General features: G+C 44.2%; 12 protein-coding genes across 12 annotated transcripts; 6 read left to right on the top strand and 6 right to left on the bottom strand.

Moving 5' to 3' along the window:
• Positions 1–189: 189 nt before the first annotated feature.
• RPM2 (ribonuclease P) lies at positions 190–3,984 on the top strand (the record flags this gene model as incomplete). Its single annotated transcript, XM_018857864.1, has 2 exons — positions 190–667; positions 737–3,984. 2 exons carry the CDS (start codon positions 190–192, stop codon positions 3,982–3,984), a joined length of 3,726 nt encoding a protein of 1,241 aa, XP_018710480.1.
• MNN15 (putative alpha-1,3-mannosyltransferase) lies at positions 3,968–6,697 on the bottom strand. Its single transcript, XM_018856176.1, has one exon. It carries the CDS (start codon positions 6,593–6,595, stop codon positions 4,085–4,087), a length of 2,511 nt encoding a protein of 836 aa, XP_018710479.1. The 5' UTR covers positions 6,596–6,697; the 3' UTR covers positions 3,968–4,084.
• An 811-nt stretch (positions 6,698–7,508) lies between these two features.
• On the top strand, positions 7,509–10,313 carry SEC21 (coatomer subunit gamma; the record flags this gene model as incomplete). The annotated part of the gene is made up of 1 exon (XM_018859029.1): positions 7,509–10,313. The coding sequence occupies one exon, from the start codon at positions 7,509–7,511 to the stop codon at positions 10,311–10,313; it is 2,805 nt and encodes a 934-aa protein (XP_018710478.1).
• Positions 10,314–10,436: 123 nt separating this feature from the next.
• On the bottom strand, positions 10,437–11,324 carry METBIDRAFT_44679 (uncharacterized protein; the record flags this gene model as incomplete). The annotated part of the gene is made up of 2 exons (XM_018857825.1): positions 10,437–11,106; positions 11,179–11,324. 2 exons carry the CDS (start codon positions 11,322–11,324, stop codon positions 10,437–10,439), a joined length of 816 nt encoding a protein of 271 aa, XP_018710477.1.
• An 887-nt stretch (positions 11,325–12,211) lies between these two features.
• METBIDRAFT_44911 (uncharacterized protein) lies at positions 12,212–14,689 on the top strand (the record flags this gene model as incomplete). The annotated part of the gene is made up of 1 exon (XM_018857850.1): positions 12,212–14,689. The coding sequence occupies one exon, from the start codon at positions 12,212–12,214 to the stop codon at positions 14,687–14,689; it is 2,478 nt and encodes an 825-aa protein (XP_018710476.1).
• Positions 14,690–14,786: 97 nt separating this feature from the next.
• MRPL37 (mitochondrial 54S ribosomal protein mL54) lies at positions 14,787–15,098 on the bottom strand (the record flags this gene model as incomplete). Its single annotated transcript, XM_018859028.1, has 1 exon — positions 14,787–15,098. One exon carries the CDS (start codon positions 15,096–15,098, stop codon positions 14,787–14,789), a length of 312 nt encoding a protein of 103 aa, XP_018710475.1.
• A 604-nt stretch (positions 15,099–15,702) lies between these two features.
• YBN5 (Obg-like ATPase) lies at positions 15,703–16,893 on the top strand (the record flags this gene model as incomplete). Its single annotated transcript, XM_018854288.1, has 1 exon — positions 15,703–16,893. The coding sequence occupies one exon, from the start codon at positions 15,703–15,705 to the stop codon at positions 16,891–16,893; it is 1,191 nt and encodes a 396-aa protein (XP_018710474.1).
• Positions 16,894–17,175: 282 nt separating this feature from the next.
• Positions 17,176–17,843, top strand: METBIDRAFT_79271 (uncharacterized protein; the record flags this gene model as incomplete). The annotated part of the gene is made up of 2 exons (XM_018859027.1): positions 17,176–17,235; positions 17,286–17,843. The coding sequence occupies 2 exons, from the start codon at positions 17,176–17,178 to the stop codon at positions 17,841–17,843; spliced, it is 618 nt and encodes a 205-aa protein (XP_018710473.1).
• Positions 17,844–18,122: 279 nt separating this feature from the next.
• METBIDRAFT_210415 (uncharacterized protein) lies at positions 18,123–18,973 on the bottom strand. Its single transcript, XM_018855032.1, has one exon. It carries the CDS (start codon positions 18,652–18,654, stop codon positions 18,403–18,405), a length of 252 nt encoding a protein of 83 aa, XP_018710472.1. The 5' UTR covers positions 18,655–18,973; the 3' UTR covers positions 18,123–18,402.
• On the bottom strand, positions 18,890–19,783 carry METBIDRAFT_79269 (uncharacterized protein; the record flags this gene model as incomplete). Its single annotated transcript, XM_018859026.1, has 2 exons — positions 18,890–19,583; positions 19,653–19,783. 2 exons carry the CDS (start codon positions 19,781–19,783, stop codon positions 18,890–18,892), a joined length of 825 nt encoding a protein of 274 aa, XP_018710471.1.
• A 728-nt stretch (positions 19,784–20,511) lies between these two features.
• On the top strand, positions 20,512–22,782 carry CEX1 (Cex1p; the record flags this gene model as incomplete). Its single annotated transcript, XM_018857828.1, has 2 exons — positions 20,512–21,211; positions 21,269–22,782. The coding sequence occupies 2 exons, from the start codon at positions 20,512–20,514 to the stop codon at positions 22,780–22,782; spliced, it is 2,214 nt and encodes a 737-aa protein (XP_018710470.1).
• A 446-nt stretch (positions 22,783–23,228) lies between these two features.
• On the bottom strand, positions 23,229–25,601 carry ASG1 (Asg1p; the record flags this gene model as incomplete). The annotated part of the gene is made up of 1 exon (XM_018855345.1): positions 23,229–25,601. A coding segment is annotated over one exon (2,373 nt), but the record flags the coding sequence as incomplete, so codon positions are not given.
• Between the last annotated feature and the right edge of the window lie 609 nt (positions 25,602–26,210).

Genomic DNA, 26,210 nt, shown 5'->3' with positions numbered 1-26,210 from the left:
CTCTGAGAGCTCAAAATAATTTACCAGTGACTGAGATTTCCCGGCCCGGCCCGTGTTGTTCAGATTTTTTTCCTTCTTATTTATTTATCACTTTATATCAGCTCGAGTCTGTGCATATTATTTTAGCCATTTGCATTAAGTATTTACTCATACATGGAACGCTATTTATCTAAATGCCCGGTCACCACCATGGCCAACTTTGGCTTTGTCAAGTGCTCTCGCCGGGAGCGGCTCAAATTTTTCCAAAGTTCTTTACCTTACTTGAACAACCATGCATTGGTTCTGAGTGCTAATGGAGAGGCAAGAAGATGGGCCCTGGAGGAGCCTCACCCCACGAACCAGAGCTTTCTCACTTTTAAAAATGGGCATTACGGCATCTACTTCACCCTCTTCAATCACGAGCTTCGGAAGGAAGAGCATGACAACACTCATTTTAGCCCACAAAAAATCATCATAATTGTCCGAGACTCAACGCCCCAAGAATTTGTTCCTGAATTCTTTATTTCAAAAGCAAAGCAGGATATACACAATGATATAACTTGGCTCAAAACAGTCACGCGAAATCTTCTTTCGACCGCATCTCTTGTCAAGCTGAAATGCTCTGTGAAGCAGCTTTGTCACATCAGATCTTTCTCCACTTCTGCATTCCAGGCCAAAGACAAGACTGGTAAGACCGAAGAAAGCTTCGAAATTATCGAACCTTTGTTTAAACAAGAGCCGGATCAGGCAGTGTCAGCATTGAAAAATAGCCCGGATGCCCACGAGTCTGGTGAATATTCTGAGCCTTTTGAAGAGGGCTTTGCAAGAACGCAAATTGCTCAAATCATGCAAGCGTATGAGAACTATTCTTCACCAGACGATTTGAATATCATATACCCGCTTTATCAATCTTTGAAGCGCAATGGTATTCTTCTTCCATCCATTGACGAGTACAACATTATTTTGAAGTCGATTGTGATGAGAGCATTGGATAGTGAAGATACTCTTTCTGCCACAGAATCGCGATTGACCTGTCTTTTAACCGTTTATCAAGACGTGCTCATAGCTTGCCAGTCCACACCCACCTGTCACCCAAATAGAGAAACCTACCAAATTGTCCTCAGGTCCATTTTTGACGGTAGCCGGAAAATTCTTACTTTGGTAACGAGAAGCAAGCTTCCGCGCCACACTTATCATCAACAAATCAGCAAGGTTCTGGAGTTTTGTAAAGTGGGAGTCGACCTATATGCATCCTTGCTTCATGACCTTGAAATTTGTAAGAGCGATATACTTCCTAATGTCCTTTACTGTTTGAAACATTTTCCCGGTTTGTTCAATGAACGACTTGCTACCTTTTTCCTTCAACTCAAAGATCATACCCTGAGTGATGCACTGTTCTACATTGGCTTGATTGCCCTGGTGGAATACCTTCGCAAATTTCCAAGTTTGGGACTTGATAAGAAGGCCTCATATAAATTCATGAGTGATGTGTTTGATACTTTCAAACACCAATGTGAGACTCTGGTACAGCTTTCCATGGCTGAGTATAGCATTTACTCTGCAATGTTACAAGGATTAGTCGCCTGTGAAAATTTGCCGATTGCAACGAAATTTTTGGATGACATAATTCTCAGCTACAAGGATGAACTCTACAAGAATCTCGAGACTAACACAGTTGCTATTTCTGACTTGATCTCAGATTATTTGCTAGCTGTCATGAAACTTAACTCTGTTCAGCATCTTGATAAAGCTCACACTTTACTTCTGAACATGCGACAAGTTCCATATCTTCCAGACCTCAACGTTACTGTTTTTCACGACATGATTTCCAGGTACATTGCAGAATATGTCATGATGGAACAAATGAAGGTACAGAAGAAGGACAGCAATGATATGAGTCAAATTCAGCAGGAAATTTATCACAAAATTTGGGACTTGTACAATTACATTGCCATTAGAAAGGACTTTCTCACTTCTGACGTGACCCAGTCGAATTCCATGGAGATGCTCCTTTCAATTAGCATCGACTTGGCGGATTCTCAAAAGGTTTCTCGCTTAATCAAGGAGATTTTGGTCAAAAGAATCTCAATTGAGGATTGGAGTGTCTTGAGAAAACTTTGCTACATGCTTTCCACAGAGGCAGGCAATGGAGGCAGTCAGCATTATGAGGTTATGTGGGCTATTCTTGAGAACCAAGCCACACACTTCACCAATGATTCTGTTCACTTGAACGATTTTTTGAGCGAGCTTGTTTCATATATTCTCCTTGATTCTCCTAAGACTTTCGACCGCATTATGAATCTGACGTTCATTTCGAATGCATTCGAGAGCTGCAGTCTCCAAGATGATAATTTTTATGGATTGACGACACTTATGTTATTTTTGCAAAACAAACTTTTGAACTGTGAATTGACTGTTGTTGAACGAGCAAAAATTCTCACATACCAGGCTCACATGATTAATGAGTTCGAGGATACTGAGAACCATTACTTAGATCTTCCAGGAGAATTGCGTGAGTTTAATGCATCATTGAAAAATTCTTTCACAAAAGCTTTCAACATATATTCGGAAACTCAATATTTGACCGAATCTATTTGTCAGGCATGCTCGAAATTAGGTATTGAGGTGGCAGATATGAATATGAGGCTCCTAGACCCAGCTCTTTATGAAATGGATTTGACTCCTCTTTTCAGCATAAGCTATAAGGAAGGCTTATCATTATTTGTCAAATCTTTTAAGGAAGGTTTCAATTTTAATGACGAAACTTGGAGAGTGATCATAAATCGCAGCTTTGTCTTGGATGTCTTGGAGCCTGGCAAAATTTTTAAAACAAGCGATTTTATCAAAAGATTGCTGCAAGTCAGAAGCGATGCACAGATAATTCAGCATTTAGCTTCATTGATATCCTTGAATAATGAGAAGGTGAACATCGAAATTTTCAAGTTTCTTTCTGCGCCCCAATATGAGCCAATTCTTGCATCGAGTCTCTTAAATTGTATGGCTGAATTCGCTAAGATTACAAAAAATCATTATTTTCTAACCTTGTTTATCAAGGAGTTTGAGCGTCTTGCGAATATCAACCCTTGCAATTCATGGAAAGCAACTTTGTTTGAAAAACTCAATCAAGTCGGGAGAAACCTGGAAATATACGCCATTGTTTCTCAGAATTTTGACCTGCTCAACAAGGGACTTGATGTTCGTGTTAGCACGGATGTGAGATTTTTGAAAGAAATTCTAATTGCGTACATGAAATCTGATAAAGAGGAACAGATTAATCACATTTTCAATCTCCATTTCGCCGGAGCTGCAGGACAAAAGTTGTTGTTGAAGTCTAATGAATTGTTAGCATGTCTTCTCGGCTACTATATTTCCATCGGGTCGTACGAAATGGTCGTCAAAAAGTTCGGCAAGCTAGCCGACCGCTCGACCGACTTGAAGCAGTCTGTACAATTTTCGAATCTCTTGTCATCCTTAAATGGCTCCCATGAAGTGTACGCTTGCGCTCATGACGATAATCGCGAGAGCTTTGCTCTAGCGCTACTCAACGAAGAAGATTTGCTCGGGATGAAAAGACTTTATCTTGAGAATTTGCACTTGGTTGGCAACAAGGAGATTTTTTTCAATATATTGGTTAGTGATTTAACCAAAGCAGCATTGTCACTCAAAGGAATGCACCAGAAAAAACTAACTACTAAATTTGAAGCCATTATCAAGTTTTGCAAAGTACTTGAACTAGAAAGGATTTCAGCCGGAACCTTGAATAACATGGTGAATTTCTTGATCATTACGAAGTCTAAAGACTTGTTGAATATTGCTTTCAACAAGTTTTTGGTCAACAATAGCTTCGTTTCATCGTTTAATTTCTACTTCTTGCGCGTCGAGTTGCAATCCGAGAGGGAGCTGATTGAAGTTTTGAAAAACTTCGAGGCCGGATTCAGAAAGACTAATGATCTTTTGAACCTACACACACTTGAGGCCTATAAGGCAAAAGTGTACTGCACGTGAGATGTATTATATTATACAAACTTTATGACGATATGAATATTATTTATAGTATCTAACAGATGCATATTTTTTCAACTAAGTGCTTGCAAACCCTTGAAGATCATTGGTTTGCTTGAATCCTCGCAAGCACGTCGTTGACAGCATTGCGAAGTTTTTCAGGTCGATGTCTGACTTCCGAAGGGTCATAATGGATTTCAGATTCCGGGTCAGAACGCACGGTACCACCTTCAATTTTCTCGCTCTTTCCCTTCTCCTCTTTGAGCAGACCGGTAGCTATTAATTCTTCAGAATGTTCCGAGGATTTCAGGTCCTCTCTCTCGGAATCCGTGTTTTTTTCCCATTTCCAGAATTTGAAGATTTCATCTAGCGGAGAAAACAGGTCCGCAGCAGAGACGAGTGATGATAAATATTCGACGTCTCGATCCGACCCATTGTCACTATCTGGGATTAAAGTTTCATTTGGAGTCTCTTCTGGCAAATCGCTAATAATAAGTGATGAACTCCAGATGGCACCTAAAATATCGTATCTCTTGATGGATTCTGCATCAAATTGGAATACATGTCCACTTTCATCCAACTGTCCAGGAGCATCGAGAGCTTGTATAGCATTATAGGCGCAATACTGGTAGTTCGCACAAGTCTGGCTCTTTATCCAGCCTTTTTGTGGATCATGAGTGTCGATCTGATCTACTCCAGGCATCTCATCAACGTCCTTTTTTCGTTTCTTGTCTGCTAACGTGTGTAAAAGTTCTCTCGATAAATCGGGAGAGCCATTAGGGTCACGTAATGTGGGAAGTTCTGGGGGCAGTATGGCATGTCGAATTCTCAATGGATTCTCGTAAAGATTCTTCATTTCATCTTTATCTTGAAAAGCTGAGAACGGAAACTTTGATTTATCTCGGCTATAACCATTTTTTTTGCAATAGGAAAATCCCGAGTTTATCCACAAGAGTTGACCATTTTCAGCCACGTGCCCTGGATGAGAGCTACATAGCTCGAATGATTTTGTGTTGTTATAATGTTTTAGGGATGTCTCGGCCGTGAGTTCGCCAACACTCGAAGCCCCATATTTGTTGAATGTATAGTTTTCGTCGCCTGCTACAGACATGGACAACCAATACATTTCTTTGTCTCCCCAGATCAGGGAGCCAATAGGCTCTCCCCACAAAGAGAGGGGAAGTAGCGTTAGAAGTGCACGAAAATGACGTCTCCGATTAACCATGACTAAGCCGGCTTCTTGACAGTGTCTCCAACCCTTCATGTACGAGTTTCCTAGGGTGTGCGTGGTAACAGGTTTAATTCCCATAGCCATATCAATTTTGTCTGACTCATGGGGCATCAATTTGGCGAAAAAATTTGTTTCTATCCAGTCGTTCTTGTCCATCAAATTTCTATCTCTGAAGAAGTATGCTCCAGTATCACTAAACTCTTTGAGATTCCGAAGCTGTTCAACAGGAAGAAGGGGAACTGCGTCGACATCAAACAAAAACGCATTTTCAAAAGAGTTAAAAAACAAAGCCAAAAGCTTGTTATCATAATCTGAAAAATCGCTCCTTGTCAATTTGGTCAAGGTGCGCTGCATATCGATGAAGGTGACCTTTTGCTTCGGGAAATCCAGATCAGAGACGTCTGAAGCGCTAGCTCCAGCCCGATCAAGCGCTTTCTTAAATATTTTGTGATCAGTCATTTTGTCACCAAGAAAGGTGGTCTTCTGCAGAGATGCTGCAAGAAGTATTGCCTTCTTCGAATCCCTCAGGAGATCTGATCTGTATAATATCTCGATTGGAAGTGTGTTCCCCAATGCTCGAAGTACATGTATGAGTCTAATGACATCTCGTGAATGGCGCGTAGCCATAGAAAGCACAATGCCTGTCCCTTTCATATTTTTGTAGTAAAAATCAAGTAGATTATTGTCCTGGACCAGACCCATATCAAAAGCGTCCTGAATTTCTAACTCAGAATCATTAGCAAACACTTCCGGTATCTCCGCGTTAAAAAATGGGACTACCTTGGCTGAATAGCGATTGTAGATCTCTTTGAGTTTTCCTTCGACAGGAAGAGAGTCACCATCGAAGAAACAGTGCCCAAAAAGCCGAATTATTGTCATAGTGTCTGCCATGTCTTGCTCTAGTGAGATTGTTTCTTTGAGTTTGCGGTCATATGTCTTGTTCGCTCTGTCTTTGTTCTTTTCTATAGTTTCTGGAGGTGAATCCGCACCTGATTTGCTCTTCTTTAGTAAAGACTTAATCATACTGTCTTTCTTCACAATGCTTTTATCAAATTGACGACTGCGAAATAGCTCCACTTCCCATTCAGGCCACTTGGCATCGACGAAATTGAAAAACGAGAGGCAGCGATCGGGTTTGGGTTTGGCAGCAAACGCGTCCCATCCGCCAACTTCATCCTCAAAAGCATCTGCTAACGAGAATTTATAATTTGAGAAATGTAGTAGTGTCCTTAGTTTAGTGTCATGCTCTGTGAACTCCAGGTGCATGGGATTCAAACGTAGCTTCTGAACATTCGAGTAGCTGAAAGTTTGAGAGACGAACAATATGATCACTGCTAGCAGTATTAGAAGCAATAATAGCTTTTTGCGGAGTTTGCACCACATCATATTATCAGATGTCTAAGCTGGAAATAGTATGAACAATGATACCCTTTAATAGATCTCTATTGAGACACTTGTGACGATTTTTAAAAGAGTGAAGAGAATTGTATAGAGGCAGATCTGACCCGGGGTTATGAGTCGCGACATCGGCCGCATATATTGCTGCGCGTGGACACAGCCTGGACTGTGTTCGTGGAACGTACATATACGCAGGCTTGTTATTACTAGTATTTCAGAGAAACTTCAATCGACGAGACCTGAAGTCAAGACAGTGAGACACAATTGAAAGGTCACCCCAGAAGCGAGCCCATGAACGACACACCAAACTAGACTGGAAATTTGAATCGGACTTTGTCTGGGAACATGGCGTGAATTCAAATTAGCAAGGCTTTACGATATAAGGAGATCTGGCGCAGGGGCAGGGCAAAATCCAAGTCGACAGTATATCCTGTATTTAATGCGCCTTCCTCGAACCACATGTGGCAGGATCGAGACTGCGGATTCGCAGCGAAAAGGGACCGAGTGTTCCGCGGCATACCGACACTATCAGCTTTTCTCCAAACATTATACTTGATACATGCATTACTTTCTGCTCGTCCCCGATACGATGATGTACAAAAAGAAATTTCATTTTATCTTCGTCATCGGGTAATTATGCGACGCTTTCTACATTTTTGATGAAAGCTGGCCATTCCAGCCTTGTGCCCCGTCGTGCGGATCCGGATATGCGAGGGCGGTTCCAGTCGTGGGCCACGCACGCCCCTATCTTAGTTGCACGTGCGCCCACCCACGTGATAGGACATGTGATGGCAACATGTGACTCGAGACACGTGACATTGTGCCCGCCCGACTTCTTACACGTACACTCAAAAAAAACATCAGTGTTGGAATCTCCCAGCGTCACTCTCCACGTCCCATGTCCACGCAAAATCTCAAGGCTGCTGACGGTTCGGGCATTGTGCCCGACAAAATGGCCGTATTTCAAGAATGCTTGCAGCAATTCAATGCGCTGCCCGTCAACACCAAGAAGTGTCGCCAACTCTTGGCAAAGTTATTGAGGTTGATTTACCAAGGCGAGCAATTTCCGCTGCAAGAGTCCACGACTTTGTTCTTCTCAATTTCGAAGCTCTTCCAGCACAAGGACACAGCTTTGCGCCAGTTGGTCTACTTGACCATTAAAGAGCTTGCGGCTTCGTCGCAGGATATTTTAATGGTGACTTCGTCCATTATGAAGGACATTCAATCAGGAGACTTGATTTACAAGCCCAACGCGATCAGAACATTGTCAAAAGTCTTGGACCCAACCACTGTTTCTGCCTCCGAGCGGTTGTTCAGAAACTGTCTTGTGGACAAAAATCCGATTGTGTCGTCTGCGGCATTGATCTCCTCGTACAATTTGTTGCCTATTGCAAAAGACGTCGTGAAGCGGTTTTCTAACGAAACATTGGAAACTATTCAGTCGTATAAGCAGTTTCCAGCGAATCAATTCCAGTTGCACGAGTACTACGGCAGTGCCACAACCAACTTGCCAACAAACTCATACATGTACCAGTACCACGCGTTGGGTTTGTTGTATCAGTTGAGAAACCACGACAAAATGTCGTTAATGAAGCTCATTACCTCATTGCACGAAGGCTCGTCTTTGAAGAATTCATTGTCGATTATTCAGCTCATCAGGTACATAAACAAAGTGTTGACCGATGACGGGTCTTTGAGCTCGCACTTGTACCCAATCTTGGCCAGTTTCTTGAAACACAAGTCTGACATGGTTGAGTTGGAAGCCTGTAAAACTTTGATCAGTTTACTGCTGCTAGTTCCGGATGACGGATATATGGCTGTTATCCTCACCTTGCAAAAATTGTTGACAGTTCCACGCACTGCCACCAGATTCGCGGCTGTCAGATTGATTAACAAGGTCTCTTTGAAACATCCCGAGAAGATCTTGGTTGTGAACTTGGAATTGGAAGGTTTGATTAATGACCCCAATAGATCGGTCTCGACATTGGCCATTACAACTCTTTTGAAGACATTGGGTGCAGGTACAGTCGAGTCGACGAGCTCTGAGAGTGTTGACAGATTGATCTCTAAAATGACATCTTTGATGGACGAAATCACCGAGGACTTCAAAGTCGTCATTATCGATGCCATCGAAAACTTGGCATTGAAATTTCCTTCCAAGCATAAAAAGTTAGTGGCTTTCCTCTCTGACTTGTTGAGAGACGATGGCTCTTTGCAAATGAAATCAAGAATCGTGGAAGCATTATTCGACTTGATTAAATACTTGCCAGATGAGAGCGCCAAACAGCTTATCTTGATGAACTTGTGCGAGTTCATTGAGGATTGTGAGTTCACTGAATTGTCTGTTCGCATCTTGCACTTGTTAGGAGACGAAGGCCCCAAGATGTCAAATGCTTCCTACTACATCAGACACATATACAACAGATTAGTCTTGGAAAATTCGATCGTGAGATCCTCGGCTGTAATTGCGCTCGCAAAGTTTGCCGCTGTATGTGAAGGAGAGATTTCCAGAAATGTAAAGATTTTGTTAAGCAGATGCTTAAAGGACGTTGATGATGAAGTTAGAGACCGTGCTACCCTTTCGTTAAGCTTCATTGACAATCAGAAGACCAAACTCATTGTTAACGATTCGAAATATAACTTGGCGGCTTTGGAAAGCAAGTTGACCAACTATCTTAAAGATGAGAACAATTTTTCGTCGAGCTTCGACATAAGTGAGGTTCCTCTTCTCACGTTTGATGAGGTGAAATCTTTGGAGTACAACAAGAAACTCAACAAATTGGAGAACGCAGCGGAAGGTGCTACACAATCAGAAAATGGCGACATGTCAGGAAACTCCAATTCTCGCAACTCGGAATCGGCGAAGCCAGACTCTGCCGATGAATATTTGAAGCAGCAAGAATATGCTATGGCGTTGGCTCAAATTCCCGACTTTGCCGATTACGGTAAATTGACCAAGTCCTCAAGCCACTCGATTTACCTTACTGACAAGGAGAATGAGTTTGTTGTCACTGCGCTCAAACACTTTTTCATGGACACTCAAAAACTTGTCATTCAATATGTCATTACCAACACCTTGTCTACATTAGTTTTGCAGGATGTTTCCTTGATTGTGCAGCCTGACAACGCATTGTATCAGGAGGACTTTGTGATTCCTTTGGCGGAATTGAGACCCGACCAGACAGGGAGTGTGTATGTTTCTTTCTCCACGCCTGCGATCGGTGATGATGATATATTGGCGGCTTTCGGCAACACAATCAGCTACAACAGCAAAGATGTTATCGATGAAAATGGTAACATTGATCCAGCTGACGAGGGAATAGAAGATGAGTACCAGGTCGAAGACTTGGAGGTCAATGCCGGAGACTTCATCAGTCCTCTCTACAACTCCAATTTCACCAGTGTCTTCGAGCAATTGCCATATGAAGATAGCAGCGTCGTCACGGTTGGTGGTGTGACGAGCATCGAGAGTGCGGTCTCAAAGCTTCTCAAGACATTCAATTCTATGCCCTTGGACGGGTCCGACTATGTACCCTCAGACACGACCTCTCATGTCTTGAAGACAATGGGTAAAGATGTCTGGGGCGGAAGAGTGGGTGCACAAATCAGATTGGCATGCACAGGGAAAAAGGTCGTCGCCAAATTGCAAGTTAAGGCTGAAACAGAAGGCTTTGCCGAAGTTGTGGCCAATGGGGCGACGTAAGTGGCACCGCCAAATAGTTGTCATGTAGAAATAAACGAAAGTCAAACAATTTGAGGGAGGGCCCCGAAGAGAGAATGCCAGACTTTTATAAGTTGAGAAAGTGTCTGTTCTATAGCTTAATATTTATTTTTCAGGGATGGGCGTACCTTTCAGGTGTAGGACCCTCAAGGATTTGATGATGAGACTGCCGGAGAAGAAAACCAATAATGCGGCCATGAGGATGAGGAGAAATATCCAGATAGCAGCCAAGTTATCAGCTTTGGCCGCTGTCGGGCATGCATAATGGGATCTGATTTCAAACATGTAAGTGCATTCCTGGGCCGATGCAATGTATGAGACCTGGGCCTTGTTGAGCATCTCGCGGTCACAGGTGAATGTAAGGATTGTGCTTCGACGGATCCTCAGCCCATCCCTTGCCAAAATCGAGTCGCAGAACGAGCCGTTCTCATACGTCATGGTCAACTTTTTCCCTCTGAACACTGGTTTGCCCGAAAACTGGCCCATCAGCACGTACTTGTCAGTTTCCGGATCGATGTAATAAGCGCCCACATCCGACGCGTTCACCGAATCCTTGAAGGCTGCAGTACTCAACACGGATTTCTTCACGGGCGACAGGCAGACACCCACTGTGAAGTTTCTGCCGGACTCGTAGTCCTTGGCCAACCACGCCTGGAATTTACCTTCTTGGGCGTGGCTGGTGAGGCCTCTGAGATCAATGAAGCCGCGAGTGGGATTGAGCGTGGTGCAAGCTTCTAGCTCGACTTCGTCGTCAGATTTGCTATCTTTTTCGCTGCTGGCAGACTTTTGCTTATTGGGCATGGAAGGGGTTTGCCCAGCGGTATCGTGCGGGAGATAGGCGTGCAACTCCAGCAGCATCATATCTTGGAGCGATGAAAATAGCTTTGAGTGCTCCTGTTTCTGATGCGGCCGCTTGTCGACTATAAATAGGCCCGTAACAAGGAAGAGCACCAATGCTATGTATATGATCCTTTTTTGTATGCGGGATGCCATGCTGATCTGTGCTTGGGGAAAATGAATGGCAAGCACGGCGGGAGGAAATGTCTCTTTTGCCGGATATAACTTAGTGGTTGCTGAAGGCAGCGAACAAAACGGTTTCGGTCTGGGCGTTCCGAGAGGCGATGTATGAAGATTCGAATTAGCCGTTGGACGTGGCAGTTGCGTGTTGGGGATCGATTCAACTTCTCAGTATTAGGCGCCCAAGACAGAGGAAAAGAAGGGCGCGCCCAGGGCGACGGGTGGTGAGGGCGGTGGAGGCTGGGCCTGGGCAGACCCAGGATTCCACTGCGAAAACGGAAGCGAAGTGCTGAATTTAATCACAGTATGAAGACAATGTCAGCACAACACGTCAATAACATATTTGACGTCTCTGTGAGCTATATCCTTCTCTGTGGCTTGAAACCATCATAGAATAGGAAAACTACGAAACATGGATAGACTTATAATTATACACATGTACGAGGTCCTGTGCTGGGCCCGGCCATACTTGGCTCGCAGGCGTGCGCCCAGCTCCGGTGCCAATCTTGGGCCCAAAGGAAGCGGCCCTATATGGAAGATCGACTCGCCCGACAAACACCCCAGTGATTGTCTTCATATTGCCCACATTTCGTAAATATAAAAACCCAAAACAGCCTAGTGACCCCCAGCATTTCTCACGTCGAATCAGAGAACAGGATTCCCAGGGCCCCACCCATATTTCCCAATGTTCTAATCCAGGCGTGGCCCGCCGTCTCAGGGCCACCAGCGCGCTGCGGCCCAGCACACCCCACACCTAATTTTCGCTGGGGCCGCTGCATGCTTCCCTCGCATACATCTTCCTCGCACCGCCATTCCTTTCGTTCTGGCCCTTCTCTGCACTGCGAACTCCGGTGATTTCTCTCATGGACGCCTGGACCGATAGCTCGCCTTCACCGTTTGTTCTTTCTGCGGGAAGCCAATGCCTAGACGCTGGCAACCCGCTCTTTGCTGGGATTGTTCATGCCAAGCAACAGTTGCAAACTGAGCTTGCGAGCCAGGCCCCGCAAAATGGCCCCACCAATACCTCCAAAACAGGCTTTTTCTCGGCCGTCTGTGAGGGCGATCTTGTCACTGCTGAGGCCGCCATAGCTGCGGACCCGGGACTCGTTGCGTCGTTCTACCCAGAGGACAAGGACGGGTTTCCCCCGTTGGTCTTTGCCGTGGTGTTCCAACAAACCGCCATTGTCGATTCCCTTCTTAGAATCCATGACGTGGACCCAGACATGCCGGACAAATCCCCTGCCCAGTACACGCCCCTCATGTGGGCTATTTCTGTAAAGGATGTCTCGATCATGTCCTTATTGCTTGAGTTCCAGGCGGACCCCGAACTCTCGCCCACCGGGAATGGTGTATGTGCATCTTCGCTTGCATCAAAAAGTACCCCCGAGATTTTCGACTACTTCAAGACCCATAACTTGTTCACCAGCGGACCGACGACTGCGGAAGTCTACCCACTCCATTCCTTCGGAGACAGCAACACCGACTCTGTAGACGACGTTGCCCTCAAGATTCGCATGCTGACGCTTGCCAACAGTCAAGGCATGGAACTACTGGATTCCGAAGACAGCGCTGACGAGGAAGCCACATTGGCTTTGGATTCGCATCTTTTGCAGCTTTCGGACTTCAACTACCATAAGCCGCTTCCGGAACAGTTCATCAAGTTTTCAGACCTGGATATTCCTTCACTCCTCGACTATATTTTCGGCTTGAGAACGAGCTCGCCTGCCCAGCAACATAACACCAAAGCCCCTGCGGCAATTCTCTTCCAGTTGGTCCATTACTCGCACAACAAAGTGGACTCCAGGGACCTCACTGAATTTCTCTTCGAGTGCTTTGTTACAAGATTGCGCTCCGTCACCAACACCAAGTCTGGTGTGTTTAACATGGCCTTGACTGTGGCAGATCAGAACGACAAAAAACCTTCCAGCGGTGCCGGGGATATTGTGCTCCTTAGTTATTGGCTTTCGGTAATCCAGTTCTTACATTTCTACCTTACAAAGGCAGAGTTGTACTCACAATACCCCAAGTTTTTGCATGAACTTATGAACCTCACTCAATCCTTGGTCGCCACTTTGTCCTTTTCCATCAATTCTCGCCTCAATGTATTGGCTGATGACTGCATGCTCAATTTCACGAGCTTGGTTGACGTTTCCAGTGTTTTATATGCCAAAGACTGGAATATTTTCAAGACACAGAAGAAGCATCCCAACTCGTACGATGATATTTTGAAAATGCTCTTTCCGCCGACGCTAAACGATTTGATGAAGCCATCGCCGCTTAGGTACGTTCAAGTTTTGGGTGCTTTGTACTATGTTCTTGAGATTCATGGTGTTGATCCTTTACTTCGTCTCCAGACATTCTCGCAAGTATTTTATTACATCAATGCGATCATATTCAACCGCTTAATGGCAAATTCGCAATACTGCTCAAGAATAAAAGCTATTCAGATCCGCTTGAACTTATCTGCCTTGGAAGACTGGTTGCGCTCTCATGATTTCCGCGCACACAAGCCAGATCGAATTGGAGGCCTAGGTGATCTTTTGAATGCCCCTGATGGGGCAGAAATAATCAATAACGCTACTCTTCTTGAAGGAAAAAACGAAGAGTCTGATCCCCACTATTTGTCTTTTTACTACAAGTCCCTTTATCACATTGCAAAGACACAATTGTTACCGACCATTGAACTATTGCAATGGCTCCAGATTATGACTGGATTGGAGGATGAAGAATCGCTTATCAATACTATAAACGAGTTCGACACACTCAATTATTATCAGCTAGTCAAATTGACTGCGAAACTATACCGCTATGAGGTGAGTGAGAACAAGTTCCCCAAATCTCTAATACAGCTACTCAAGCGATTGGTTGCCGAACAAGGTGAAGCCCAGATATCCAAGACGAAAATTCACTACATGACTCAATCCACGTTTTTGCTGAAGGAAGTGTATATTTATCTCAACCCCAACCATATCTTTGGTGTGGCTCTTCCAAATGCCAGTGAGCTTATTAACAATTATGGAGCAGGAATTGGAGGTGTGAAGAGGCTTCGTGCAAAAAAGTACCAACCCAGCTTGCCCATCAAAATCATGGACGACATCGACATGATTTTGACGCATAATAAAAACGAGATGGTTAATGGCTCATATGACTATGATGAGAGCGAAACGGAACAAATCCCACTGGAATCCGAATCGTTGCACAAACATTCTCCTGAGAGACAAGTTTTTGTGGGCGAAAAGAAGGTTTTTAAAGGCGACGAGCTTTTTAAACAGATGCAGCCTCCACTGTCGTTGGCGCACAAAGAGTGGGGCGCAGATGAAATGGAGAGTAACCCGTGGTAGGCCGAGGATCTGCCGTAAACCTTCGAGTATAGTGAAGACAATCGATATATATGTATTGTGATATGTACAAGGACAAGTGGTGCCAGCGGTAGATGCTTTACATTTGTGCAAGGAAGTTGTTGTTTTTGATCTTAGCCGTGGTTCTCTTCGAGTTCTGCTTTCTTCTCCATTTTATTGGGTCTTCCTCCTTAAGTGCAGCCTCTGTCTTGGATTTATCGAGAATGTCCCACAACCACTCAGGGTACTCCAGATCTTCCAAGGCCACGGGCTCATCGCCATTTTTTCTGACCTTCAAGTTCAAGACTGTCCCAGCGGCACACGAGGATTTTGGTGCATTGAGCCTAGCGAAAGAAGTGGAGAAAGGTCTCACCAGCCCAAAGTGGAGGATTCTAGCTGGCAACTTAAACATTTTACGAGAAAGACGATTTGGTTTATTGACGATGATTGTAGTGTGTGCGCACACCAACTAGGTGAAGTGCGTTGAGCGAGCCCGGTGCTAGAGTCGCACGACAAATTTTGAAGTCAGGTCCTAATATAATTCAGGAGATGAATGACACGGGAGAAAAAAGAAAAAGCTTGAAAACCTGTAACCTCGAAGATTAATCTTCACAGGCCACTGCACGCCTTGGCTCTTCATTCCATATGAATGCGGCCTAAGTATTTTCGTTCATATACCCTGACTTTCTGAGGCCCTAAAGGTGCCGCGAACAGCGCTCTATACTTGGGTCCTGAAATTGCACGAAAGAACGCATCGCCTCATCCTATCGTCTGCCAAATTGCACGGTACGAAAAACGTGTATTTGGTTGAGCAGGTTCAGCGTAGGCGCTTTGAACTCTTTGAAACTTTTTGGAACTGAAACTTGTTACGTCACCGAGCACCGAATGTAGGCCCCCAGATACTTCAGAAACATTTCGAACATCTGCTGGAGAGGCCGCGTGTATATTGTACATACCCAAGTAAAATCGGCGCAACCGAAAATTTTTTAGCAGAACCCCACCACTACAACAGAACAATGCCACCAAAAAAGAAGGGAGTCGTCGAAAAGCCAATTTTGCTTGGAAGACCAGGTAACAACTTAAAGTCCGGTATTGTTGGCTTGGCCAACGTCGGAAAGTCCACGTTTTTCCAGGCCATCACCAAGTCCCCTCTTGGTAACCCTGCCAACTACCCTTTCGCCACTATCGAGCCAGAAGAAGCCAGAGTCATTGTGCCTTCTGCCCGTTTCGATAAATTGTGTGAGATGTACAAGCCCAAGTCCGAGGTTCCTGCCTTCATGACCATCTACGATATTGCTGGTTTGACCAAGGGTGCCCACGCCGGTGAAGGTTTGGGTAACAATTTCTTGGCCAACATCAGAGCCGTGGACGCCATTTACCAGGTCGTTAGATGTTTCGAGGATGCTGACATCATCCACATCAACGACGAGGTCAACCCAATCAACGACTTGGAGATCATCAAGGATGAGTTGAGATTGAAGGATATCGAGTTTGCCCAGAAGCACTTGGAGGGCATTGAGAAAATCACCAAGAGAGGCGGCCAATCTTTGGAGGTCAAGCAGAAGAAGGAGGAGGCCGAGTTGGTCAAGAGCATCATCGAGTTGTTGGAGACTGGCGGCAGAGTCGCCAACCAGAAGTGGACCCAGAAGGAGGTCGAGGTCATCAACTCCATGTTCCTTTTGACGGCCAAGCCTTGTATCTACTTGCTTAACTTGAGTGAGAGAGACTACGTCAGAAAAAAGAACAAGTGGTTGTTGAAGATCAAGGAGTGGGTTGACGCCAACTCCCCTGGCGATGTTGTCATTCCGCTCTCCGTCTCCATGGAGTCCCACTTGGCCACTTTGGAAACGGACGAGGAGAGAGAAGCCTACATCAAGGAAGTTGGTGCTGGCTCTGCTTTCCCCAAGATCATCACCACCATGAGAAACAAGTTGGACTTGATTTCCTTCTTCACAGGTGGTCCAGATGAAGTGAGAGAATGGACCATCAGAAGATGGTACACCGCCCCTCAAGCCGCTGGTACTATCCACACTGATTTGGAAAGAACCTTTATCTTGGCCAACGTGATGAAGTACGATGACTTCATTGAGTACGGTGACGAAGTGGCCGTCAAGTCCGCTGGTAAGTTGATGCAAAAGGGTAAGGACTACTTCGTGGAAGATGGTGACATTTTGCACGTCAAGGCTGCCGATGGAAAAGCCCGTTAAGTAACCGAGCTGAGTATATAGTCTTCGATTCGCGAGACCAGAGCCGCCTCGCGATAATATGAGAAATAGATTCACTGCCATTCCTCTGCATTGCCCCGAGGGAAACGAGGAACTCATTGGGTGAGATTATTTGCATCGGGCATCCACTCTCTCATTGGCTTCGTGGGTGGACAAACCATAAAAAGTCTGAATTTTCATGTTTTGAGACCTTGCTACATGACCCCAGACGGTATGACCACGCGGTTGCCCTACAATCGCGAATGACGGTGCTTATATATCATAATGCGGAACAGTCTTTATACTGACAACACATGCTTTCCAAAGGCTTCATATTTCAACGCCGTCCATCCAGGTGGCTCTCCACTAAATTCTCAGGGCTGCATCGTGCACAGGGTCCCACTTTTTTCAATGACCCCGAGGCAGTTCCTTTACAATACAACGCATCCAAAACTAGTGATTCCAGGACAGAGTCGACAAATACGCATGAGGAGTCGGCCAATTCTCTGACAAATAAGCGGCCAGCTAAAGAGCTTACTAGTCTAATTGCCATGACGGCCTTGGCGTATCTTGCTCTTGATAATTACCAAGGCAGAGTCAGGGCTGAAAAGCTCAACCAAGAGACTACCGCCATAAACTTGAAAACTTTGCAGATCCAACTGCAAAACTACATCAAAGCACGTCAACAGCAGGATCTTAGAATGCTTAAAGAAAGAGTCGAAGTTTCAAAGCGATGTTTCAAAATGTCCATGCACATTGCGCTTTTGAGGAAGCAGCTCATGGAACTCGGAGCAGACCCCAAGGATATCCCAGATGTGACTAAGGAATTTGACAAACACGCAAAAGTCAGCAACTCGGTCCAGAACCTTACGGGAAACGCCATATGGCTCACTGACGAGTCCGAATACAAGGGCCTAATGCCCGATTACAGAGAATATGATCGCAAGAGTTGATCAGCATGTGAGACAAGAGTGCATTTTGAAAATGGTAAAGACAAATAGTTTATCGAAGTTTTTGACCTGCTAAATTCAACAAACCCTTTTTGTTTCGGGATTTGAAGCTTTTCTTTCATTGTGGCAAGTTGTTCCAGTCTTGTATCCTAAAACAGTATCATCAGGGGTTACCCGCCTCGGTCATAGGTATATAAACCCTCATTTCTCGAGTCCCCTCCAAGAAAGATTTTTCTCCATAATGTCTTGAGGCGCCCATTAGAGTCACGGTTTGCATGACTTCTTCTACATGTAATCTATACCACTGTGTGGTCTTTCGTGCTCGGGTATGCCTCAGATCAACGAGTTCTAACGGCCTGAACGTTGTGCTATTTCCTTGTGGATAGTATCACGGCTCTTAACTTACATTTCCAACAGCCCATCGCGTCTATTGACTACTGTCGGTGGCTCCGTAAAACTTTGTAAACTCGTCATAAATTAAACAATATGTCTCTATATTCGAAAGTTGGGCAAGCGTGTGCTTTTCTCATTTCTTTGCTTTTCCGAAACTTTAATGAAACCCTCACCTGCCTCGCAGTATGAGTTCGGCATCGATCTTTCTTAACAGTCTTTGCTTAAGCTTAAGCTGGAGCAAGTTGAACTTGGGGCAACAAACGCTTTTAGCCTCAGGTCCATTGTCTTCGTAGAACAGCTTACAGCATCGGTACAACTCGTCAATCGCCGCCGTGCATCTAGCTTCATTATACCCATTCTGTTTCAAACAGTCTTGAATGGCACAAGCAAATGGCTTGCATGCATTGCTTTCATCTGACATATTTGAAAAGATATCTGGGTGGTCAGATTTTTGAGCAAGCAAAGAAGTGATGGAAGGGGATCTAGCTCACGTGATTGAGTCTGAGCTTCGATGACACGTCTGAACTACTGAAGAATTATCGAATGTCCGGCGCAAAAGCCTCGGCAAATATAATTTTAGAGCAGCTCCTTGAATTGAAGTATACTGATACCATACTACTCCGGGTTAAATAGTTCATTGCATACTTCCTCCTTCTCTATAAAGCGTTTGGGTCTAGGTCTGCATGGTAATCGTCCTCATCAAACTCACTTGGCTCGTATATGACGAGTGGCACAAACTCGTTCTTTTCGGTAAGTTGTTTTTGATGATGAACTCTATAGGCGTAGAAGCCCGCACAGGCAGTGATAATGGAGATCAAAATAGCTATCAACCCCCAGCGTGACAAGTGCCACCGCAAAGACTCGATTTCCAGACGCATGGCCATATTGAGCTCGGTAGTGATTTTATGGTTTGTCTCTTGCATCCGCAACATGATCTTCTTGCTCATTAACGTGTTTTCTGACTTTTGATCATTGATAGCGACTTGGATATCGTTCTTCATTTGAATGAAGTGGTTGTTGAGCTCGTCACTGATGATACCGTAGTCTCTCTCCAAGGCATTAATTTGGTTGATGGCGTCGTTTATGTGTTGCTCCCTGTTGCGCGTGATATCTACGTGCAATTCTTGTTGGGCACTCTCAAACAAATACCGCTCGTTTTCGAGCTCATAGAGCTGCGAATAGATAGTCAGAAGCTTGGTTAACTTCGAGTTCAACTGGACTATCACAAGATTGAGGATCTCATCCGACTGCGACAGCGTAAACCCAGCATCTATGAGCTGTTTGTACACGTCGTACGTATCTATGTAGGGCTCCAAATGTTCGAATATGGTGGTGAGAAAATCGTCCGAGCTAGCGCCATCCTTTGTCGGGTTATCGTCGGACTCGAGCGACTGTCGAGGAGCAGAGTCTGAAACAGACCTTTGGGTTGGACTGCTGTTCTCACCGGACGGTTCTGCGGCTGTGTTGATTTTATTTATATCCACAGTGCCCAGGGGGTGGTCATTCGGGTCACTCTTCACCTGTTGCAGTCGAATAGAGGAGAAAGACATTCTGACATGGGATCCACTAATACTTATCAGCCGCGAGGGAATAAAAGCGTGGGTAATTTTTGAATATATTTCACGTGAGCGTAGTCTCCGAGCATTGTAATGAACGACACGTCTGGAACAGACTAGGCCAGATCTCATAGTCATGTGCGTCAAGAGGAAATTCATTGTGTTATGAAGCCAAGGTTTGAGGTGGGTCCAGAATTGATTAGGGTGGCTTCATGCAGGTACAACAAAGCAAACGAGGCCCCGGGACTCAACTTGCTGGCAATGAAGCGAAAATCACAGAGGAGCAACATCCTACTATACAATATCAATTTCGTCGTTTTTCTGACAATTTAAGCCGCTAAGAAAAGTCCAGACTCTGCTGAGAATGAACTTTACCATGACATATATCTGCTCGCTGAGGAACCCAGCACGTATCTCGTCTATGTAGGCTCGTTTGTCCCACCAAGCCGCGTTAGACTGAAATGAGATAAACACCATTGAGAATTCTCTAGCACTATCGCCAGTATCATGTACACGGTAAAGCAATTGCTTTGCATAGTTCTCTTCAGTCTGTGAGGAATCGATGCTCAGATTGCATTTTTGCAAAACTCTATTGGTGAGGATATATCAGTATTCGTCTCGTAATTTCACTGCAGGCATCCTTCCGTCCCAACACGCGATCTGTCAACATCCTCTACTCAGTATCAGCATTCTACGCCCCAAGACGAATCCACACCACTGCCATGGATTTTCTTTCAAGTGCCTTGAGCCTTATTTCTACGAAGTCAATTCCATATACATTCAAGGAGAAAATTGTGGACCCTGCTCTGTCTTGCTACCCAGAAAAGTGCTCGGTGTGGACGGTCTACAATGGAATCAACCCAAAGAATGAGTGTCCAGTATCTATATTTGAATTTAGCTTGAAAGACCCGGCTAACTCAAACTACACTAAGCTGGCAATAAATTGCTACAGGAAACTGAAACTGATCAAATTTCCCGGAGTTCTCGGCATTGTCGACTTCATTGAAAATGAGTCTTTCCTCTACATCATCACTGAACGCATAACCCCGTTGACGAAATACTTACAAGAGCACGGCGAAAAAATTTCGAAGGACGCAAGAATTTACGGAATCTATAATGTTTCCGTTGCATTGTCTTTAATCAATACTTTGGCACACTGCGTGCATGGCAGGTTAGATTTAGCTTCATCTGTTTATGTGAATGCACAGGGAGATTGGAAGTTGTTCGGTTTCGAGCTTCTAACCAATCTCCGCTCTGATCCGGATCAACCGATATATCGTCTTGCCCACCACTTGCCCAACTTTGATGAAAATTTGCCGCCTGAAGTAATTGAGCGTGGAGCTGAAGCAATCCGCGAATCCCCTCTCAAATTTGACTCATATAAGCTTGGCGTATTCATCACTGCTTTGTTTTCCGCTGAGAGTTTCCAGGGAACTTACATTTTGAAACGCCTGACATCTGCCAAGGGCTCTGAGTCAGTTCCTGATTGTGGGAACATACCCAGATCGTTGTCCACGGCTGTACACAAGTTGCTTGCTCCAAACAAGAAGAGAATTGACGTAGAAAGCTTTGCATCAGAGACGAGTAATTACTTCAAGTCCAATCGGCTAGTCAAATTCGCACAACTTCTTGAAGAGATCACTTTTCAAGACCAAAGCTCCAAGTTGGCATTTTTCAGAGATGATATTGCAGAATACATTGAAGGTGATTTACCTCCCGGATTTCTTGACTACAAAGTTCTTCCCGAAATTATCCAGCAATACAAATTTGTGATCAGTCAAAAACCAACAGTGAACTCTACTCCTGAAGAGCACGCAAGTCGGCAAGAGACGAACTCGGTTTTGTTGAATCACATTTTGAAACTAAGCTCAAGCATTCCGGATGATGCATTTTCAAAGAATATAAAGCCCATCATTTTCACTGCGTTTGCGCTTTCCGATAGGGCTATTCGTCTCCTACTTTTGAAACACCTCCCTGAATTCCGCAGACGCTTAACCGATACTGAAGTGCAAACCAAAGTTTTTCACAACTTACTCACTGGCCTTCAGGACACAAACTTCCTCATCCGAGAGACTACTTTGACCTCCATAACATCGATCATAGATAAAGTGAGCGTGAAGCAGGTCAATCAAGACCTCCTCAAAATTTTGGCAAAACTGCAAATGGATCCTAAACCATCCATCAGAACAAACACTTTGATTTTGATCATTAACATTTCGAATAAGATTTACTCTACATCGAGAAATAGTGTTGTTATCACGGCTCTTGCTAAATCACTTCGCGACTCATTCACTCCTTGTAAGTTGGCGGCTTTGTCAGGCTTTGAGAGACTCATTGAGAGCTTTTCGCTTGAAGAGATCTGCTCTAAAATCTTGGGGCATCTCGCTATAGCTTTGATGGATCCAAAGTCTTTCAAAATCAGGCAGGAATCAAAACGCATATTCGAATTATACCTTAACTCAGTCGAGATACATGCTGCATCGCTCCCTCAAAATGAAGAAGACGAGGATGCTGAAGAAAAAGAATTTTACAAGAATTCATCTGGTGCCTCAGAAAATACAGAGGCAGCTGTCCCGGAACCACAAAGCTCTTTGTCTATCGGCTGGAGTGTTGTGAACAGGCTCGTCACTTCTCGGCCAACGCACGTCAATGGAACACTCAACAAGGTTATTAACACCTCGACTCCTGAGATCGACACTGTCTCGTCGCCTCAAAGACAGAATACAGAATGGGAAGAAGCTCTGGACTACGATTACCAATGGGAAAACGACGGCGTTGAAGATGAGCTTTCGCCAGTAGCCGCGGCACCCAAATCTAGTGTTCCTGCGCTACTGTTATCTTCGAGGATAAAGGCTAGCCACTCTACATCACCTAAGGCGTCAAGCTCGAGTTCAAGATTGACTTTGAGCTCTAACAAAAAATCACCCGGCTCAACACTAAAGCTCGACTTGGATATTGATGCCGAGGAGGACACTTGGGGCGACGATTGGTGAGTTTTCTCTCATTATTTTCGTCAAAGCCTAGTGATTTTGACACATTAGCGAATCTTCTGCAATAATGCGGTAAGGGAAAAATTTTCACTAGCCTCATTTTTGATCACATTGCAACGACGCACTAAATATATCGAGATTTAACAAGGTAGGCTTGAAGTATCTCAAATTCTCGAGCACTACGCCTCGATATCAAATTGGTCATTATATTTCCATCAGATGATAAATTAAAAGACGGTATGTAATCGGATAAAATAAGTATGAATTATGAAATCCTCGAAAGCTGTTAAGTCCGTCAATAATGTACGACGGCAAGACTAGAATGGATCAAGCGAAGCAAGAGGATCCGTATCATACGAAACAGGATTTAGATTTGTATAATCTGGGTCATACTGAGAGTCGCCGGATTTTTCAGAGTCAAACATTAGATTGTTTGGATTACCTTCGCCTGCTTGCTTGATGCTCTCTTCGAGCATGTATGGTGGAAGTAGGCGTCCAAATATTTGAGTATCAAGAGCATCAATTACACCCGGGATGTAATCAACTGCAGGTTGAATAAACTCATCAAGGAACCTATTCTCGTTATTCTCAGCGCCAGAAAGAGAATCTCGACTTTGCTCTTGCACTGGCCTCGAGCAAGTCTCAGTATTTTGTACCTTGAATTCCGTATTATATGGGACATCGGCTCTCAATTCTGTCTCGACAGGAACATCTTTCGGAATTTTTTCATCCGCTGGTGTCTGTTTTTCTGGAGCAAAATCAAAAAGACTAGTCATGGGAACTTGTGGGTTTGTAACGTTCCCTGTATTCTCACCTTGAGTCGAGGTCTCTCCATTAACATCAAATTGATTGATCATGTCGAAATTTGCAATGCTCATTTGAACCATCGCATCATTGCTCGTGTCGAAATTAGGAACACTACCATCACTCTTCATAGAGCTAGTGGCTGTCTTGCGATTTAACTGCTCAAACAATTTGTTCAAGATATTGTAAATTCTTTCAGAAGAATGTGACATACTTTTCATATTGTCCAAAACTTTCTTTCCGATTTCAATATCGTTCCTGATCATGTCTATATTTAAATCGTCATCAAAATAGACACCAGCATAATTGACACCGTCTAGGTTTTTGTCCAGGTTATTGTAATTGGCAAAGTGGAAGTAATATGCCAAACAAGCAATCGAAAAAAATATCGTGTACATTGAGAACCAGTACGTTCCGACCAAGAGATTTTGATCAATCATTTTGTTCGCTAATTTCACCACCAATCTTGCCACTTTGATGCAATTTCTGCCCCTAATCAAAGATCGTGGATCAGCATTTTTAGACTGGTTACCGTTACTGATATAATGGATGAATGGCCGATATAAGCTTATCTGGCAATTCAAGAACGCGACATGTAGATAGTAATTAGCCAATTTAAAGCGATCAGGTATGTGGGAATCACCTGTAAAGTTACTTGGATCCGTCGGCCGTAACTCCAAAGGAAGATTTGCCATCCAATTTTTCAAGTCGAACTCGAGTTTCGTAACTGTGTCATGGATATTAGGTAATGGTTGCTGAGCTCCCGCTTTAGGCTTGACTTTGATTGGATATAACTCTTTGACTATGCGAGAAAGCAACATTGTCAACTTCGTATGGTGATTTGCACAAGCTGAAGAAGATAATCTCCCATTCTGCTTCTCCACGATAAATGCCTCTCTCGTTATAAGCTCATCATCGAGTTCTAAGGGAAACTCTTGATCAAATTCGTCCTCATATATAGACCCGGGTAGACCTAGAAGCGAATTGATATATATGTCCATCTTATAAATTGTGTAAAACAACCTTTTGCGGGTGTCGATTTCAATTGGGTCGAGTTTTCTGCGTGAGTGAAAAACTTCAAGATTCCTGTGAAGTCCTTCTTTTAAAGCACTTCTGAGAGCTATACCTATGTATGAATAGCATGTGGAGAGACGCGCGGAACATTGGAGGTAAATAATCATCATCACGATTGTCTGTATCGAAGGAATGTCACTGACATTAGTGATGTCGATGAGTTTTCGTGCTTCCAAAAAATATTTGAATCCTTCATCTTCGAGAGACTCATTGTTGACTTTTCTGTCAGAACTTTTTGAAAAAAGGGATCCACATGCTAAGAGGGAGTACATGAATGGTAAAAACTTTTGCTGTCTGTCAGTATATTGCAGCACATCAAGGCTGTATAGCAAGTCCACTTCTTGAAGCAAAGATGGGCGATGATAAAATCGAAAAAGAACGCAAGCCTTGTTCCAGGTCGTATAAATTAGTTGGAGGGCAGCTTCTTTCGGAGGCAATAATATTCTAATCTCTGCACAGATCAGCTCGTCAGGAGTCGTGCTCTGCTGAGAGCCATAATGGGGCACAGGTGATGGGGACACTCCAGGTTCCCTCAAATACATGTCGCTTATTTCGTAAACATTCAAGTTTGACAGATTTTTCACCTGCAACTGAGAAATGATTCTCTGAAACTTTTTGAAATCGAACTCTTGAGGTGTATCATCCAAGAAATTGAATCCAACGGCTGGAAATAGCGAGTTCAATATATTTTGACTGAGAATCAAGTTTTCGTTGACTGTACTTGCAGACGGTTGTTTGTTTATCGCAATCAGTTGTAGCAACGCAGTGGACTGTGGAACACTAGGCCGCGGCGTGTACCCCTTCCGATTTCTAGTATTCGGCCGGTCATATGAACAGTTGAACGAGTAAACTGTGCAATGTATACATGGTTGTCTACCATCGCACTTCACTTTTTTGAGTCGACAATAGTCGCAAGCTCTGGTCACACGTCTTCTCTTCGTTTCATTTAAACGAGGTGTGGCACTACTCAAAACACTGTTCAGCAGCGAGTGTGGAAGACCATCCTCTTTGTGTTCTGTATCGGACATGTTCGTGACTGTTTTGCACTTGAAGTGCCAGTTTGCGGGGAGTTAGTCACAGGATTTAACTTTGAACCGCGCACGAATCAAGCATTCAGCGTTCGAAAAATTTCAAAGAGAAGCCACAATATAAGTTTGATGTCAAATGGCTAGTATTCCACGTGTAGGGCCTCGGTTGCTTACTCTAGAGGTTTGTACTGAGTAGAATCAGGTTTTTCCAGGTTGTATTCGCTCACCTCTGGAGAGGAGAACAGTCGCGCATTGGATGCATCTTTTAGACCTCGCACAACCATGGCAAATACGGGCTCGTAGCGTTGAAAAAGCTTTGTAGAGTTGCATAACCCCCATAATATACCAATATATTTGAACAAAATAAAACGATTTTGTTTACGGAAACTTCAACTCATGAAAGAGGCAACCATTATCCTTCTTCGTACACGATTCTCATCAACAAGATTCCCCCGTCCAAACGTTGGAGTTATGTGCAGTCAATGATTCTGGCATGCAGGCGAACTCCAAGAGTTTCGAGGCAAA

This window comes from Metschnikowia bicuspidata, assembly GCF_001664035.1.
Source record: "Metschnikowia bicuspidata var. bicuspidata NRRL YB-4993 chromosome Unknown METBIscaffold_5, whole genome shotgun sequence".
Taxonomy (NCBI): Eukaryota; Fungi; Ascomycota; class Pichiomycetes; order Serinales; family Metschnikowiaceae; genus Metschnikowia; species Metschnikowia bicuspidata.
The sequence above is the reverse complement of the archived record's forward strand: the minus strand, read 5'-3'. Positions and strand labels throughout refer to the sequence as shown.